We start from the raw sequence: 19,587 nt of genomic DNA, 5'->3' as shown, positions 1-19,587 counted from the left end.
TCAGCACCTGACAACACACACACACACACACACACACACACACACACAAAAACACACACACACACAAATACATTAGAGACAATAATCTATAGATTTAAATAGATTTCAAAACCTAATCTAAACTAGAAAAATGTCCCGCACACTATCTACTTCATCTGATCTTGCAAAAACTAAATATTAAAAATCGAAAATTAATATATACAGTTGAAGACAGAATTATTAGCCGTCCTGAGTTATGAGCCTCCCTGTTTCTTTCCCCCCACTTTCTGTTTAACGGAGAGATGTTTTTTTTTTCAACACATTTCTACACATAATAGTTTTAATAACTCATCTCTAATTACTGATTTATTTTATCTTTGTCATGATGACAGTAAATAATATTAGACTAGATATTCTTCAAGACACTTCTATACAGCTTAAAGTGACATTTAAAGGCTTAACTAGGTTAATAACGTTAACTATGCAGGTTAGGGTAATTAGGCAAGTTATTGTATAACTATTGAAAATATATAGCTTAAATTGGTTTAAAAAAAATTCAATCTGCTTTTGTTTCAGCAGAAATAAAATAAACAAGACTTTCTGCAGAAGAAAAAATATTATCAGACATACTGTGAAAATTTCCTTGCTCTGTTAAACATCTTTTGGGAAATATTAAAAAAAGAAAAACAATTTTAAAGGGGCCACAGCGGAATGAACCGCCAACTTATCCAGCACGTTATTACGCAGCGGATGCCCATCCAGCTGCAACCCATCTCTGGGAGACATCCACACACACTCATTCACACTCATACACTACGGACAATTCGCCTGTACCACATGTCTTTCGACTGTGGAGGAAACCGAAACACCCGGAGGAAACCCACGCGAACGCAAGGAGAACATGCAAACTCCACACAGAAACGCCAACTGACCCAGCCGAGGCTCAAACCAGTGACCTTCTTGCTGTGAGGCGACAGCACTACCTGTTGCACCACTGCGTCACCCTATTTATTATATCCTTAGTAAATAACATTAAAGACGTACAACTGACTGTTTCAACTCTTTATTACAAAGAAACAGCTGAAGATGAACATATTTAGTAATTTAAGGATTTTTGTGCATGTGTGTGTTTTGGGGTGTTTATTTATTTATTTTTTTTTGGGGGGGGGGCAGAGAATGACAGAATGACAGAGAATTATGACCTGTACTGATAAATATTAGGCATCACCTAAACCACCATTACACTAATTACACTACAGTCATGTCTACAGAAATTGCAAACAAATTAGAGATGCTCATTTTGGTTAATTTTGCTAACCAACAACCGCCGCTTGTTAATCGGTTATTAACGGTTAATTGGTCAGATTACTATTATATACAGGGCTCGAAATTAACTTTCTTACTTGGTAGCACCGGTGCTCCCAACCTGAAATATTTAGGAGCACCAGAAAAAATGTAGGAGCACCCACCAAAAATGAATGATATATTTGACAAGTTGTATATTAAGGGATTTATTGTATTTGAAAATAACATCAATTGGGACTAACAAAACCCAGAAACAACTATCTAACTAATGCTGTGATGACTTAATATTTGTGCAATAATTCCAAAATGAATGTTGAATAATTATAAAATATTATTGATGATGATGATGACAATACTACTAATAATGAATAATATTTCTCATCATCATGCTGCCTTGAATGTGCTTTAATGCAAGTTATCTGCTATATAAAGTCCTACTGTTAATTTATGAAAAATGAAAAATAAATTGATGGTTTGTATCAAACACAAATGAAGCATTGTAGTAAGAAATATTTATTTTGTACTATTGTTTTTATATGCATGCCAATTTAATAAATAATATTTCTGCTACAAAACAAACGAAATATTATAATAAATAATTTAATCCAATGCTGAAAGCTGCAAAGCAGTCATCAGTAATTAAATAGAAAAATAATATAGACCTCAAGAAAGAACGGACAAAAGAAAGGAAGAAAAGTCTCACTTTTAAAAGTTTTGGCTTCGGTTTGTGTCGTTTTAATGCTCAGCCTCTTTATGCGCTGAATTACATTTTTCTGTGTTTGCGGGACAGCATGCGAGTCAGCCGGCCCAATAAGAGGGGGGCAGAGCAGGATTCTCCCGATGACCACCGGCGCAATACTGTTCTTTGTTATAACCCGCATCAGATCAAACTTAGTAAAGGCGAGCTTCTTTGGCGATGGTATTTTAGCGGACATTTGCGCTGTTGCAGCCTGATCTCACGAGGAAACGTATGAAAAAGTTATGAATTGCCGTGAAATTGTGTTGGCTGAACGCTGTGCATACAACGCATCGAGATTCAGTGTACTTTTCACTCTTCAGCCGTTTGCAATCCCCGCGGTCACAAAAGCTCCCACCCTGTCATCTGACAGCGGAAAGTCTTGAGTGATTGACGGCTAATATGAACCAATATAGCGGCAGGGAAGAGCGAATTTACCACGTTTTTAGAAAAAAAAAAACAGGTCGCACTATAACCATAATATGCAGTCGCACGAATGCTCCCAATATATATTATGAGTCGCATAGCTTAAATTTCGGGCGCATATGCGACTAAAATGGTCGCAATTTCGAGCCCTGATATATATATTGATGTGTCTATTTTGTGTCTGACACATTAAATATTGCATTTTAAAATACTGATTTATTTCAACATGCTAGCATATTAATAACAGAACATAACAACAGAGCATCTTCACATACCTGCAGTGTTTCCAACAGCACAGAAGAACAGAATAAACGAAATAAAGAGAATGAAATAAATTATTAATTTAAGGGGCGAGGCAGTGGCGCAGTAGGTAGTGCTGTCGCCTCACAGCAAGAAGGTCGCTGGTTCGAGCCTCGGCTCAGTTGGCGTTTCTGTGTGGAGTTTGCATGTTCTCCCTGTCTTCGCGTGGGTTTCCTCCGGGTGCTCCGGTTTCCCCCCACAGTCCAAAGACATGCGGTACAGGTGAATTGGGTAGGCTAAATTGTCCGTAGTGTATGAGTGTGTGTACTGTACTGTTTCAGCAGGGTGTTTTCACACCTCTACTTTGGAAAAAGTCAGAAAAGTGGGCGTGTCCAGCTCTGTTTAGGGGGGAGTGTCGGAGGAACTAAAGTGGGATGTTGTGGGAGTGTCTATTTGGGTACGGGCGAGTTTCAGAGTCAAAATACACACACACACACACACACAGGGGAGAAAAGTGATGGTGTTTACATAGACATCTGTAGTCGAATTATTTGCCAAATTATTAAATGTTGGACTTTAACTGCAGTTTGGCTCTTTCATTCAGGGAATTCATTCATGCCCCTCGCGACAAACGGCATATTTGTTTCGAGGAACTGCTCTAAGCGTGTATTTTTCATGCAATGTTTAATACCGCACGGCGAATGAGTAGCGTCAGAAAGCCACGTGTGTTATTCCGGTCACTAAATGCGGTGAAAACCCTACACGAGGTTAAAGTTTGGTTGTGGTCCTAACATGTTAAGGTGCAATAGTTAACTTAGTTCGATACGAACAAACTGAATAAACAAAGAGCACTGGTCGCTCACTTACCAAATCTGTAGAGACAGGACAATCACCAGCAACTAGAGCCGCGTCTTTATGAAGAGAAGACTACAAGCGAATCCGGATCTCAGCGTTTGCAGATGAGAACAGCTCTCAGGTAAACAATAATCTTCCTTAGACACATAAGTTATTGTTGTCGAGCGTCGCGTACACTGTTAATCCACCCGTGAGTAGCGCTCTCATAGAGAGAAAAAGAAAACGAAACTGAACTGCAGCAAACTATAAAAGCAACACTTCACGCTTGTTTTGCCAACACAACGTGGCGTCTCTGTCGTCTAAACACTGTGACAGTAATGAATATTAATGAAGTTGCACAATAGAGCGCGCTGATTGGTTTGAACCAAGCCTTACTCATGCATTAATGCATCACACTGTAAGACGTAATAAGACTCACTCTGGCACAGGCGTCCAGTCTGCACGCTGGAATACACACTATTATGTCATGACCGTGACGCAGCTTCAAAAATTAGTTTCAAACAGGAAGTACGAATTTGCTTGAAATAACGCAAAAACAACCAATTTACACTTTTTAGTGAAATATAGGTGTCCTAATAGTGTTTCTAGCAGTGTGGGACACATATACGACTGTCAACAGCTCAAAACATGTGTTTCGGTGTTTCGTGACCCTTTAAGTTCAGATGACGGTGTTTGTGGGTTTGGGTTTATTTGAGCAGGGCAGGAAATAAAACAGATTTATTGGTCGATTTGTCTTCATTGATTTGCTTCCCGATCAATATCCATCCTTGACCTCTGACCTCTCCTGTGGTCAAGCACATACATCACTTATACGTCTATGTATGTGTGTGTGTCTGAGTATATATATTGTGTGTGTGTGTGCCAGCGCTGACAGCTGGAGCCAATCACATTTAGCAGATGTTGCCGTGGGTAACAGTCTGGTATTATACGCAACAGCAGTGCTTCCTGACAGCTCTGTGACAGCTGTCAATCACTCCCGGGTCACACTGATGTCAGCCTACAACTCCCAGAATGCCTCAAAACATCCCACGAGTCTTCATTGTGATCAGCTCAGGCTGTGTTACTGACTGTGCGTCTACAGTAAGACGTTATTAAGCTGAATAAATAAATAAATAGCAGTAGCTGACAGGTTTCCCCAAGGTGGTTTCAGGTTTTCGTGCTCTACATGTCAACACACTGTGATGTAGTTTTGACATTCCTGCACTGACACTGAATTTACTGTGTTTTATGATTCATACCTTATGTTTTTAAGCGTCACTTACAATTATTGGGTGTTGCTATTAGAGGAGTGAACCTACACTGGTCTCCGGGTCTGATTCAATTATATATATATGCACACACATAAATCAATCAAAATAATGACTGATTGCTTGCTTCCAAAAACACATACAAAACAGTCATTTCTGAAGCAGTGCATTGTGGGATACCTCGTGCAGTTTCCTGACGGTTTTTCCGGAGCTGCAGGTGCAGGAGTTCCAGTTGTCGGTCCCGCAGCCGCAGTTTCCACCACAGCGCTGCACCAGCAGACAGCGAGGGAAGAAGACGGCGTTGGTGGCCTTCAGCTCCTCTCGTAAATTCACCGAGTAATTCCGCGGGGTACAGCTGTACTGCTTCACATCCTCATACAGACGGTCCAGGTCCACTGAGGGAAGAACACAGCCAGATGAATATATAATATAATTATTTCATTAATAATAATGTATAATTTCACAATATAGGCGAGGCAGTGGCGCAGTAGGTAGTGCTGTCGCCTCACAGCAAGAAGGTCGCTGGGTTAAACCTCGGCTCAGTTGGCGTTTCTGTGTGGAGTTTGCATGTTCTCCCTGCCTTTGTGTGGGTTTCCTCCGGGTGCTCCGGTTTCCCCCCACAGTCCAAAGACATGCGGTACAGGTGAATTGGGTAGGCTAATTTGTCCGTAGTGTATGAGTGTGTGTGATAGTGTGTGGAGATGTTTCCCAGAGATGGGTTGCGGCTGGAAGGGCATCCGCTGCGTAAAAATTTGCTGGATAAGTTGGCGGTTCATTCCGCTGTGGCGACCCCGAAATTAATAAAAGGACTAAGCCGACAAGAAAATGAATGAATGAATTTCACAATATCACATGAAACTGGAAGTGTCACATGAAATCACATCAACTTTTTATCCGATAAGATAAAATGTGCAAAACTTTGACGGAAACAAATGCCAATCAAATTATAGATGTCATTTTGTTCTCTCTGAGTATAAAGTTTATCTGAGTCCTTTATTAAATATTTAATCATTTAATGTTTCTCTCTCGGCTGTGCGCGTGCAGTCAGCTGCGAAATGGTGTTGCAAACACACACAAATAACGGCAACTTTAGAAAGTGAAAGTAAAACCTGAATGCTGGACATTTAAGGGGATTCAGAAACTACGGTCGGATGCATTTTGGTGGAAAAGGCGCATCTCTGTGGGTCCGCAGAGCATGTGAGAGCTCCTGTGTGAGTGACAGATCGCGCACACACAGAATCAGCAGTAGGGAACGTGCAGAGCGAGAGAAGATTTTCCACTGGTTAATCGATCCCGAATGTTTAGTTTTCTTGGATGGATACAAAAAAGGTGTAAGACAGGGGTGTCCAAACTACGGCCCGCGGGCCATCTGCGGCCTGCAATCAGTTTTGTGGCAGCCCGCGAGGCTTTTTATAAATATCAATAGAATCTGGCCCGCAATACAAAAATGAACGTAATTCAATAAATAACCACCGGGTGTCGCTATCACATGCATTCAATTAAGCAGCAGTTCTTGTTATGATCTATCTATCTATCTATCTATCTATCTATCTATCTATCTATCTACACACAGTTGAAGTCAGAATTATTAGCCCTTCTTTGATTTATTTCTTCTTTTTTAAATATTTCCCAAATGATGTTTAACAGAGCAATGACATTTTCACAGTATGTCTGATAATATTTTTTCTTCTGGAGAAAGACTTATTTGTTTTATTTCGGCTAGAATAAAAGCAGTTTTTTTTTTATGCACCATTTTAAGGTCAAAATTATTAGCCCCTTAAGTCTTCAGAACAAACCATTGTTATAAAATAACTTGCCTAATTACCTTAACTTGACTAGTTAACCTAATTAACCTTAATTGTCACTTTAAGCTGTATAGAAGTGTCTCGAAAAATATCTAGTCAATTATTATTTACTGGCATCATGACAAAGATGAAATAAATCAGTTATTAGAAATTAGTTACTAAAACTATTATGATTAGAAATGTGTGGAAATATCATATATATATATATGCGTGTCTGTGTGATGTATGTAAAATTTGGCCCGGGACAACGCTTTATTTTTTGCATCTGGCCCTCGGCCCAAAAAGTTTGGACACCCCTGGTGTAGGAGGATGATAATAATAGTATTATTCACGTGTCATCACCAAATATACCTGGGCGGCCCGCCTAAGTAAAGTCTATGTGTGGGAAGCACTGGTGTGGTATGACAGTATAGACGAGGTCTTTCTCTCTGAGATGGCTGGATTAAATTAACAGTTTGCTATTGCACCATCCAGTGGACACAATTGGAACTGCAGCTCACAGAATCATCTCGCGGGCCACATTTAATTCGTTTGCGGGCCTGATCCGGCCCACGGGCCATACGTTTTACAGCCCTGGTCTAATGTATCTTTTGTTTACAGTGTACTGAAAGCCACGCACAACTCCCACCGCCACGGCGTGAGATGTTTTGTATTTGGTGCGTCTGAAAGGCGCGTGCTTGCTCACGCTTATTGGCATGTATTGTAATATTGGAAATAAAAAACTTGCGCGCGGAAAAGACGCGATATGTGATATAAGCTCAAAACGTTAAGCTAGCGCACAGCTAGCATAAGTTTGTTTAGTTCATCTTGTCGGTATAATTATATGCGTTACTACAGAGACATGTTAATGCACGCAGCTGTCAATCAATATTGGTGGGCGGGGGAACCGCACTCCTACATCAAGTTGCGGTTGATCTGAAAACCGCTCCAATTGGTCCACCGCTTTTATGTTTATAAAATTTTTTTAAAAAGGACTGGGTGTGTTTATTTCACCCCAATATGACAGTATATACACTATACCAACAGCTTGAAAAGTAGATTTTTCACCATAGGTGCCCTTTAAGGCCTCGCAAAAAACTGGATTAAGACTTTAATACCTTTTAAAGGCCTTACTTTTCTCATAATTGATTAATTAACTTTTAACATTTTTTAAGACCTCGTGGATACCCTGAATCAACTACTGCACCTTTAACACTGAATAAAGCACATGAGCTGTACCTGAGCTGATCTCTGTCAGTTTTTTGTTGTTCACTGGTGAAAAATAGAAGCTGTTTCTAAAATATAAACTTCATGTACGAAGACTTGCGTGGAAATCAAACCAAAACATTGCGTACGCACGAAGCTGTAAATGTGCGTACGCAGAAAAAAATTCAGATGTATGAAACACTGCGTACGCCGAATCTCACGCATATTCTTTTGTACATCCGATTGAACGTGAAACTGAGCGCAACATGCACGAGCGCAAAACCCCTCCCTGCCTCCTCCCCCGTATGAATATGCTAATGACTCTACTTTGGCAAAACCAAATGAAAAAGCAACGGCAAAAGCAAGCAAGAAGAGAACCTTTGAACAGAACGTGAATTGGAGGTGCTGCTTTCGGAGGTAGACCGGAGAAAAGCGGTGTTATTTGCAAGTTTGTCCTCCGGAATTAACAACAAAAGAAAAAATAGAGTGGGAGAGTTTAGCTGATGCGGTTAACACAGTTGGGTCTAAACATCGCACTGAGTGAATTACAGAAGAAATTGTGTGATTTATAGGTGTAAAATGTTGTAGTATCCTCAACAGTCTCAGTGGCGCAGCTCATAAGTCGCATGTCAACATGTTTTGACACGTTCGAGCATGAACTCGGTTCGAATCCAGCGTCTGATGAACTCATTCTTCTTTATTTCCCCCGCTACATATCAGATTTTGCCTACTATTTATCACGAGAAAGACAAGTAGGAATCATTAATAAGTCTGTGCATCATATTTTATTTGCACATTTATTGAATGGAAATGTTTCTGATTCACGCATGCAAATTCATCTACAGATAGTGTCTTTATAGCAATGTGCGAGTGTAACGGGTGTCCCATCAGCAACACACCCGTCCATAATAACTCAGGTCTTGGACTCAATAAAGGAAGCCATCCACCAATGCACTCAATCAGATTTATTCTCTCCGTCTGAGATAAACCTGAGATAAAACAAAGATATGTAATGCAGGAAAGTGCAGCATTAACATTCAGCTCTCTCTCTTTCACAGTCACACCGATCTCTGTGTATGTACATTTTCTTAAACTCAAAAACATAACATATAAAAATTGATAAACAACATACCGGAGATAAAACAAAGATATGTAATGCAGGAAAGTGCAGCATTAACATTCAGCTCTCTCTCTAAAAGGGAAAAATACAAAAACTCTCTCGTTGGGATCTTGTATAACTAACAACTTTAAAACGCATTAGCAGGGCCGGAGTGGGACTCTTTTTCAGCCCTGGAGTTTCAAGCCTTAGACCGGCCCACCTCAGTTCACCACTGACTATAATAAAATAAGGTCATTTCCAATTCAGTTTCTAATTACAGTATCACGTCTTTTTTTGAGAAAACAGCTGTTTTAGAACTTCAAATGTTCAACAACCCTAACAGTATTATATGTCTTAACAATAAAAATGAAAAAAAAAAATTGTTATTCAGATGAGGTACGAACCCGGGTTGGTGGCGTCATAACCTAACGTGCTTACCACTGTACCACAACAACTATACATTGAATAGTGACTTATCTAGTTATATCATCATTAACCTGCAGGCTGCATCTTGCTTACGAGGCTACGAGAAAATAGATAAAAAGAGCAGAGCTGCGGTAAAATAATTAATAAGAAGGCTGTGGTCAAGTAAATAAATAAATAATTTTTAAAAAGTGTGACTGCTGAGAGCAACAGATTCTGGAGCTAGGAACACCGGCCCTCGCGGCCAAAAAACAGACCGGCCCACCGGGAATTCTCCCGGTCCTCCCGATTAGCCAATCCGGGCCTGTGCATTAGCAATGTAATGCTTCAGCTAGCAACACACAAATCATCTAAATCGTAAAAAAAAATAAACATTAGGAAATCAAAACATGAACTAGTGTATTATTTAAACAACATACACAACTGTTTCGCTCGATGAAATTATATAAAATTGTTTATATCATCCCTTTTTAATTAGTTTGCGAGAGAGAGAGACGAGCTGCGCTTACCTTTCACAGTCACACCGATCTCTGTGAACCTACGGTAAGCACAAAGGGACAATATTCTCCTGCAATTTATTTACCACAAGGGGGCACTCAAACACCATCTTATGTATAATGCCTAATTTCATGTCATTCACTCGAAATGAATTATATCATCTTATCTTTTCAACTCCGTTATACGAGCAGTAGATAGCTCAGATTACATTGGGAAAACAGGCGACCGCTGCAAATTGTGCTTTAATGTTTAGCTGGTCAACTGTATGGTATGGAAACCTTATATACCTGCTAGATGAACCAGTCTCATACAGCTGCCATCGCAAGGCTCAGACACTTTGTAGAGAGGAATTTAACACAACTGCCTCTAGGAGTCGCCACTGGAAATAAAACAGACGCGCACAATAAATGTGCGTACGCCAGCCATAAAGCTGCCGTGAAGCTGCGCACATTCTCACGTTCAGTTCATCGTTAGTTAATCCAAACATGAACGATTCTGAGCGTGAAACCTGGCGTACGCAAAGTTTTTGTGCGTACGCAGCGTTGATACATGAGGCCCCAGGTGTTGTTTAGGACAAAAACTCCATTTAATATGGGAAATATTCCTTCTATTGTGTGCCGCTGTTTTAATAAAGAACATGATTTAAATCAGCCTTTGTTGGTGTCGTCAATCTGGCAACCTGCGCTTGCATGTGTTTTGAACCAGAAGTGCAATACCTAGTCCAGCCACAGGGTGTCAAACTCACACACTGCACTGTTTTTTGACCAGTAATGGATCATCTTTTAGTTTGCTAAAACAATACTGCATCATGATAACTTTTCAATATAATGTGCAGCTCCAGCTGACGGGTCAGGAAAGTTAGTCAAGAGATGTTATTTGGTAAAGAAATCACCAACGACGCTGCCTTTCAGCATCTCATCTGAGAGCAAACGCTGAATTAGGAGAACATGCTTTCTCACACTTGAACCGCGTCTGACTGAAGCGTCAACAGCTTTCACACACGTCTCTCAAAATTAAAATCAAAGTCATGATTCGCAAACACACTCGAAACACTCCTGCGAGCGTCCAACACTGCGCTAAACTATAGGAAACTGCATCCTGTGGAGTAACAACACACACGGACAAACACACTTTCCTCTTGGCAAAGTTATATAAAAGCTACAGTGTTGCAACTTTGTCAGGAGGCGAGGTCAGCGCGCGCGTGTGTGTGTGTGTGTGTGTGTGTGTGTGTGTGTGTGTGTGTGTGTGTGTGTGTGTGTGTGTGTGTGTGTGTGTGTGTGTGTGTGTGTGTGTGTGTGTGTGTGTGTGTGTGTGTGTGTACATTCCAGTGTGTTATTTTGGATGTTATTTTCTCACTTATGACTCACATAATCACAATCTGTTGTGGATGGGCAGCGAGGAAAGGGAGGTATAAATGAAGAGACGGGAGGAAATCACCTCTGTCTGCCTCATAAAACACACTGCATGCTTAACAGTGCCTGTCTCTGTGTGTGTGTGCGTGTGTGTGTTCCCATTTCTGTCTGTGTTTGTGTGTCTGTCTGTCTGTTTGTCTGTCTCTTTCTGTGTGTGTGTCTGTTTGTTTTTGATGGTCTGTCTTTGTGCCTGTTCCTGTCTGTTTCTGTGTGTGTGTGTGTGTGTGTGTGTGTGTGTGTGTGTGTGTGTGTGTGTGTTTGTGTGTTTGTGTGTTTGTGTGTGTTTGTATGTGTGTGTGTGTGTGTGTGTGTGTTTGTTACCATCTTTCTCTGTTTGTGTGTCTGTGTGTGCCTGTCTCTTTCTGTGTGTGTGTGTGTGTGTGTCTGTGTGTGCCTGTCTCTTCCTGTGTGTGTGTGTGTGTGTGTTACCATCTTTCTCTGTTTGTGTGTCTGTGTGTGCCTGTCTCTTCCTGTGTGTGTGTGTGTGTGTGTTTGTGTGTGTCTGTGTGTGCCTGTCTCTTCCTGTGTGTGTGTGTGTGTGTGTGTGTGTGTCTGTGTGTGCCTGTCTCTTCCTGTGTGTGTGTGTGTGTGTGTGTGTGTGTGTGTGTGTGTGCCTGTCTCTTCCTGTGTGTGTGTGTGTGTGTGTGTGTTTTGTGTGTTTGTGTCTGTGTGTGCCTGTCTTTTCGTGTGTGTGTGTTTGTTCCCATCTTTGTCTGTTTGTGTGTCTGTGTGTGCCTGTCTCTTCCTGTGTGTGTGTGTGTGTGTGTGTGTGTTTGTGTGTGTCTGTGTGTGCCTGTCTCTTCCTGTGTTTGTGTGTGTGTGTGTGTGTTTGTGTGTGTCTGTGTGTGCCTGTCTCTTCCTGTGTGTGTGTGTGTGTGCCTGTCTCTTCCTGTGTGTGTGTTTGTGAGTGTGTTTGTGTCTGTGTGTGCCTGTCTTTTCGTGTGTGTGTGTGTGTGTGTCTCCGCTATGTATGCGTGTGTGTGTCTGCGCTACCTGTTTGTGCTATGTGTGTGTGTGTCTCCGTGTCTACACTATGTATGCGTGTGTGCTTTTTTTTGCTCGTGTGAAAATGTTATTTTACTAAGCGGAAATTCAAATTGTGTACTACTAAATGGCGCAGAATAGTGCATAAGTATGCGATTTGTGACGCACCTTTAGTTAGGGCAGGGGTGTCCAAACTCGTTCCTGGAGGGTTGTTGCTAGATCGGAAATGGTTGCGGCCTGAAGTTCACGAGAATTATTTATATTATTTATCAAATTTCCCATTTATTGTATATTATTAACGCCTACCTTCACCCCAACCCTAAATGCAACCGTCACAGCACTGTAAAAACAGTAGTTGTAACGAGTATTATTTATGTTATTTATTAAATGACCCAATAAATTGTATTTTTTAACGCCTACCGTCACCCCAACCCTAAATCCAGCTGTCACAGAACTGTAAAAATATGAATTATTGTTATACTGAGTCATAAAAATGCTGCTATATTGATATGCATATCGCACTTCCGGCCGGCCGCGTATCCAATCTAGACTTTACCATCCTGGAGGGCCGGTTTCCTGGAGAGTTTAGCTCTAACCCTAATCAAACGCACCTGAACCAGCTAATCAAGCTCTTATAAGATATACTAGAAGCTTCCTGGCAGGTGTGTTGAAGCAAGTTGGGGATAAACTCTCCAGGACACCGGCCCTCTAGGACCGAGTTTGTACACCCCTGGTTTAGGGGTAGAGGGAGAGAATATACAGTTTGCACAGTAGAAACATCATTACAGCTATGGAGAGTCCCCATAAAGATAGCTGTGCATGTGTGTGTGAGACTCACGCTTGTGTTTGCGGTCGCTGTGGAAGGCGCGGGGTCTGTAGTAGTGTGTGTGTGTGTAGAGCTGCTCCAGGTCCTCCTGCCAGCTGAAGGGGTTCATGTGTCTCAGCAGCTCCTCCACTGTGCTCATGCTGGAGATCTCCACGTCCAGCGCAGATGCAGACAGGGGTGTGTCCGTGCCTGAGGTCCCGCCCACATCCTATACACACGCGCACACACACACGCACACACAGATACATACACACACACACACATATAGACACAGATACACAGACACACAACACACATATAAACAGAAAGATAGGCATACATACACACACAAAACACACAAACAGACAGGCATACAAAAACAAACACACACACACACACACACACACACAGAAAGACACACATACACAAATACACAAACAGACACAAATACATATATAAACAGAAAGTTTCCCAGAAATGGGTTGCAGCTGGAAGGGCATCCGCTGCGTAAAACATATGCTGGATAAGTTGGCGGTTCATTCCGCTGTTCAACCCAGATTAATAAAGGGACTACGCCGAAAAGAAAATGAATGAATGAATAAATCAATGAATATACTGTATGGAGAAAAAAAAAACATATTATTTATATGTTATATAAACATATAAAAAATATTATTAAAATAAAAACATTTATACACGCAGACATATAGTATATACACTCACCGGCCTCTTTATTAGGTACACCTTACTAGTACCGCGTTGGACCCCCTTTTGTCTTTAGAACTGCTTTAATCCTTCATGACGTAGATTCAACAAGATACTGGAAATATTCCTCAGAGATTTTGCTCCATATTGACATGATAGCATCACGCAGTTGTTGCAGATTTGTAAGCTGGACATCCATGATGCCAGTCTTCCATTTCACCACATCCCAAAGGTGCTCTAATGGACTGAGCTCTGGTGACTGTGGAGGCCATTTGAGTACTGTGAACTCATTGTCATGTTCAAGAAACCAGTCTGAGATGATTCACGCTTTATGACATGGTGCGTTATCCTGCTGGAAGTAGCCATCAGAAGATGGAGACACTGTGATCATAAAGGGATGGACATGGTCAGCAACAATACTCAAGTAGGCTGTGGTGTTGACACGATGCTCAGTTATTACTAATGAGTCCAAAGTGTCCCAAGAAAATCTCCCCCACACCATTACACCACCACCACCAGCCTGAAACCATTGATACAAGGCAGGATGGATCCATGCTTTCATGTTGTTGAGGCCAAATTCTGACCCGATCATCTGAATGTGGCAGCAGAAATGGAGACTCATCAGAGCAGGCAACGTTTCTCCAATCTTCTATTGTCCAGTTTTGGTGAGTCTTTGTGAATTGTAGCCTCAGTTTCCTGTTCTTAGCTGACAGGAGCGGCACCCCCGGTGTGGTCTTCTGCTGCTGTAGCCCATCCACCTCAAGGTTGGACGTGTTGTGTGTTCAGAGATGCTCTACTGCAGACCTCGGTTGTAACGAGTGCTTATTCGAGTTACTGTTGCCTAGCTGGAACCAGTCTGGCCATTCTCCTCTGACCTCTTGCATCAACAAGGCATTTGCGCCCACAGAACTGCCGCTCAGTGAATATTTTCTCCTTTTCAAACCATTGTCTGTAAACCCTAGAGATGGTTGTGCGTGAAAATCCCAGTAGATCAGCAGTTTCTGAAATACTCAAATCAGCCTGTCTGGCACCAACAACCATGCCACATTCAAAGACACTTAAATCTCCTTTCTTCCCCATTCTGATCCTCAGTTTGAACTGCAGTAGATCGTCTTGACCGTGTCTACAAGCCTAAATGCATTGAGTTGCTGCCATGTGACTGGCTGATTTGAAATTTGCATTAACAAGCAGTTGGACAGGTGTACCTAATAAAGTGGCCAGTGAGTGTACATCCTTTATGTACTATAACGTAAACAATGTCAAATACAATTCAAATAACATAAAACTATTTTTAAAAAACTGGGATTGAAGAAGTAAATAAGCAATAAACTGTGATCATTTCATGAGATCATCCTATTCTCAGTGGAATTAAATTGAACGTGTAATGTCTGGAGTGTGTCATACTTACTGACATTATGGTAACTGCTTCCCAATTGGTCAGAGAGGCGAGAGGTGAGCTGTCCTGGAAAACACACAGATTATAAACCCGTGATTTTACACACGACATATTAAAGCCTCATTGCTGTTACACTGTTTACTGTTGATCACACGCACACACACACACACACACACACACACAAACACAAACACACACAAAAAAACAGAGACACACACACACAAACTAACAGAAACACACTGACAAAAAAACACACACGCACGCAGACAGACAGACGCACACACACACACACACACGCACACCCCTGTTCTGCCACTCTGGTTACATAAATCTCCTCCTTTGGCAATGCAAACAATAGCAGGTAAAAGGTCACCGGCGCTCTGTTATGATGAAGATTCCCATAAGAGAAATCAACTCCACCACACTCTGATGACACACACACATGCACAAACTTGCAGAGAAACACACATACACAGACAAAGAGACACAAACATACAGAGAGGCACAGAAACACACAGAGACACACACACACACACACAGACATTCACATACTCACTCACAAATTCACTCACACAAAATCTCTCTCTCACACACAAACACACACACACACACGCACACACACACACACACACACAAAATCCACAGATGCACACACACATGCAAAAACGCACATATACACACAAACACACACACACACTCAAATAATCTCAAACAAATATACAAAAATACAAAGATAAAAACAGACACACACACACACAAACAGACAAATAAACACTCACTCACAAATTTATTCATACACAAACATACAATCTCCGTCACACACACACACACAAATAGACAAATAAAAGCACACAATTACTAGCAAATTCACTTAACACAATCTCTCTCACACTTAAGACAGATCATTAAACACACATTCAGATGCACACAAACACACACACACACAAATAAACACACAAACTTATTCACAAATTCCCTCACGCATACACACAAATACAGATACTCACACACAAACACTGACACACTTTCAGTCGCAAATGCACTCACACACACACAGTCACAAACACACAGATACTCAAACACACATGCAGATACACACAAACACACTGATACACAAACAGTCAGACTGACAGACATTTAGACACAAACAGACACAAATACACAGACAAAATCTCTCTCACACACACACACACACACACACACACACACAAACACACAAACACACAGACACACAGACACACAGACACACACAAACACACAGACACACATACACACACACACACACACACACACACACACACACAGACACACACACACACACACACACAGGAGCAGGGTGCATCAGCGCGTGCTATTCTGAAGGTGAAAAATGTTTTCATAATTTCTTATCAAAGTATAATAACTCCTGCTTCACCTCTGAAATGACCTTCTGCAGTGAGCGGAGAATAATATTATTACACACAGCCTACAACGAATGAAGAGCCATTATTCAGGCTAAACACACTGCTTTAGAGGGTCACAGGATGCATACACACTCACTTTAAAATAACCAACATCTGAATGCTTTCAGCAAACATGCTATATGCTTCATCCCTTATTTATCAGAGGTCGCCACAGAGGAATGAACCGTCAACTATCCCAGCAAGAGATGCACGGTTAATCAAAAAAAGATTGCGATCTCAAATCAAACCCCTAGACCAGGCTGCAAATGAATGTAATGCCGCCCGCGAGATGATTCTGTTGCAATTTTTCAATAAAACATACTGCAATAGCAAACTGTTAATTCCATCCGATTCAGAAGCCTGAATCAGCATCAGTTTGACAGCCGTCTCAAAGAGAAAGACCTCATCTATACCCTGTCATACCACACCAGTGCTTCCCACACGCTGATTCTGTGTGTGCACGATCTGTCACTCACACAGGAGCTCTCACGTGCTCTGCAGACCCACAGAGATGCGCCTTTTCCACCAAAATGCATCCAACCGTAGTTTCTGAATCTCCTTAAAATGTCCAGAATTTAGGTTTTACTTTCTCTTTTTAAAGTTGGCGTTATTTGTGTGTGTTTGCAACACCATTTCGCAGCTGACTGCACGCACACAGCCGAGAGAGAAACATTAAATGATTAATTATTTTATAAACGACTCAGATAAACTTTATACTCAGAGAGAACAAAATGACATCTATAATGGCGGCAAACTATTTGTACACCATTAGAAATGGCTAATCAACTAATTAGCTTCATTTAAAGGGGTGGTCCAGAATGTAATTTTAAGGCTTGGTTGTGTTTTAAGATGCAAAGCAATGTGTGCTCATGTTTCACTTGAAGGAAATCGCGTTATTTTTTCATTTATCTCACTTTGATTATACACAGCTACTCAGCTAACATAAAAACGACTGTCATCTTTCCTAGTTCCTCTGAAAGGCCCGCCCTTAAGTGACTCTGATTGGTCATCTGTCATAATGTACTGCTATTCGCGGATCGGCTCCACGTCACGCCCGTAAAAGCACGCGCTTTTCTGCTTTGTAAACATGCAGTTAACCTCGCGCCTGCTCTCTAAAATAAAATCTGACAAGTAACGAGTGAAAATGGGGTGTGGCTCCTTTAAGAGCGTTTGCGTGTGCGTCTGTGTGTGTGGTGTGAAGGTTGTCTGCATCTATGTGTGTGTGTTTGTAAGTGAATGTGTGAACTTTCTGTAACAAGCGCATGTGCGCGGGATTTTCTTTTTCTTTTTCTCTGATGCTCGGATTAAGTTATTTTCTGTAATATATCGTGACAGAAGAATAAAGCACAAGATGTGGGATGCCACCTGTGTGAGCCTTGATTTATTATTCTGCTGCTACACGAGTCAGGTAAGCTAACCTGTATTTTTTTTAACTCTATGCGTTACACGACGTCTTTCACGTGTATACGGAATAAGCAGGTGTAAGTAATATGAATCATCCACATATCTTATGCGACTTCATTATCTGAGATGAGAAATGCATGAAAAAGCTGCCTGAAGACAATCAATGCAGTCACGCGCGCACACACATAAGAGACACGAACTGGTGGAGTTTGTGTGTGTGTGTGTGTTTACAGCCGTTTGACTGATAAATATGAATTTGTAGCTAAATTATTTGCCCGCAAAGCAGCATTTCGCATTGTTACATACATCAGTGGTCAGCAAACTTGTTCCTGGAGGGCCGGTGTCCTGCAGGTTTTAGCTCCAACCCTAATCAAACACACCTGAACAAGCTAATCAAGGTCTTACTAGGTATACTTAAAACACCCAGGCAGGTGTGTTGAGGCAAGTTAGAGCTGAACCCTGCAGGGACACCGGCCCTCCAGGACTGAGATTGGTGACCCCTGGTTTACATCATTATTACAGCATACCGTTAACGCTAGACACTGTACATGTGATGATTATGTTTATTGAATGTTAGCGGGAAATGGACGTTTTTAAAACTTCAGTACTGGGGCAACAGACAACACAAGGGTGTGCTACAGAGCACTGCAGTGTTTTATCACTCACCGGGTTGCATCGGCTGAAGCAGGAAAGCGTCCCCACAGTGTTTAAACTAGCGCTATGAACTGAAGCCTAGGAGGACCCGTGAGCATATTACTCTTAAAGAGATTGGGATGTTGTTTGATGCCTAATTTGCTTTTAATTGTTTAAATTAAACTTACTGTATAATATTAAAGTGATGTTTACACCATTTCTGCGCTTTGAAATCTCGGCAACAGCTGGAGGTTTGTAGTCCACAGCATGTTACTGCAAGGTTTACAATGCTGATCCCTGGGGCGGACTGGGACTAAAAATCAGCCCTGGCATTGTAGCCACACCAGCCCACATTACCACACCGACACAGCCCCACCCAAGGACACGCACATTCACTACTTATATTGGTGTACAGATGGTAAAATCATATAAGCAGTACCTATTTAAGAGATATTTAAACATTTAATGTATGTGACTGAAACAAAAACAACCCATTTATATATGCAATCATGTCATTCATTTTCTTTTCGGCTTAGTCCCTTTATTAATCTGGGAATCGCCAACCTATCCTGCATATGTTTTATACAGCGGATGCCCTCAAAGCTGCAACCCATTACTGGGTTACCCAATTCCCAATTGGCCTACCCAATTCACCTATAGCATGTGTTTGGACTTGTGAAGGAAACCAGAAGGAAACCCACGCGAACATGCAAACTCCACACAGAAACACCAACTGACCCAGATGAGGCTCAAACTAGCGACTTTCTTGCTGTGAGACTACAGCACTACCTACTGCGCCACTGCACTGCCCCCTTTCGAGACTAGTTCAGTTAATTTTATGTAATTGGCAATGTCTGACTTGACTGCCTTTCCCTTTTTAAGGTCCATCTCTGACAATTAGCTTGTGTTGCACTCACTGTTTGTTTGACGTTCTTGCCAAATTTTGATTATGTCTGCGTAACCTCAGATTGGGTCGGCCCATCTCGAAACCAGTCGGTTGTTGCTGAT

At 41.5% G+C, this 19,587-nt stretch overlaps 1 protein-coding gene across 12 annotated transcripts in view; it reads right to left on the bottom strand.

The window, feature by feature from the left end:
* pdgfd (platelet derived growth factor d) overlaps window positions 1–19,587 on the bottom strand; it is a 62,190-nt gene that overhangs the window by 1,604 nt on the left and 40,999 nt on the right. For all 12 annotated transcript variants that reach the window (XR_015509923.1, XR_015509925.1, XR_015509927.1 and 9 more), the window contains 4 exons: window positions 15,113–15,166; window positions 13,033–13,228; window positions 4,969–5,183; window positions 1–7 (listed from right to left, as the gene is read on the bottom strand). The exon at window positions 1–7 is cut by the window's left edge. Coding sequence is in view for 3 of the 12 variants with exons in the window: in XM_087284761.1 (XP_087140887.1) it covers window positions 1–7; window positions 4,969–5,183; window positions 13,033–13,228; window positions 15,113–15,166 (472 nt within the window). In the remaining 9 variants the exon portion in view is untranslated. The remainder of the gene's footprint in view (window positions 8–4,968; window positions 5,184–13,032; window positions 13,229–15,112; window positions 15,167–19,587) is intronic.

Source organism: Danio rerio, chromosome 15 (assembly GCF_052040795.2).
Source record: "Danio rerio strain M-AB ecotype USA chromosome 15, GRCz13ab, whole genome shotgun sequence".
NCBI lineage: Eukaryota > Metazoa > Chordata > Actinopteri > Cypriniformes > Danionidae > Danio > Danio rerio.
This window is presented reverse-complemented; position numbering and strand designations above follow the sequence as displayed.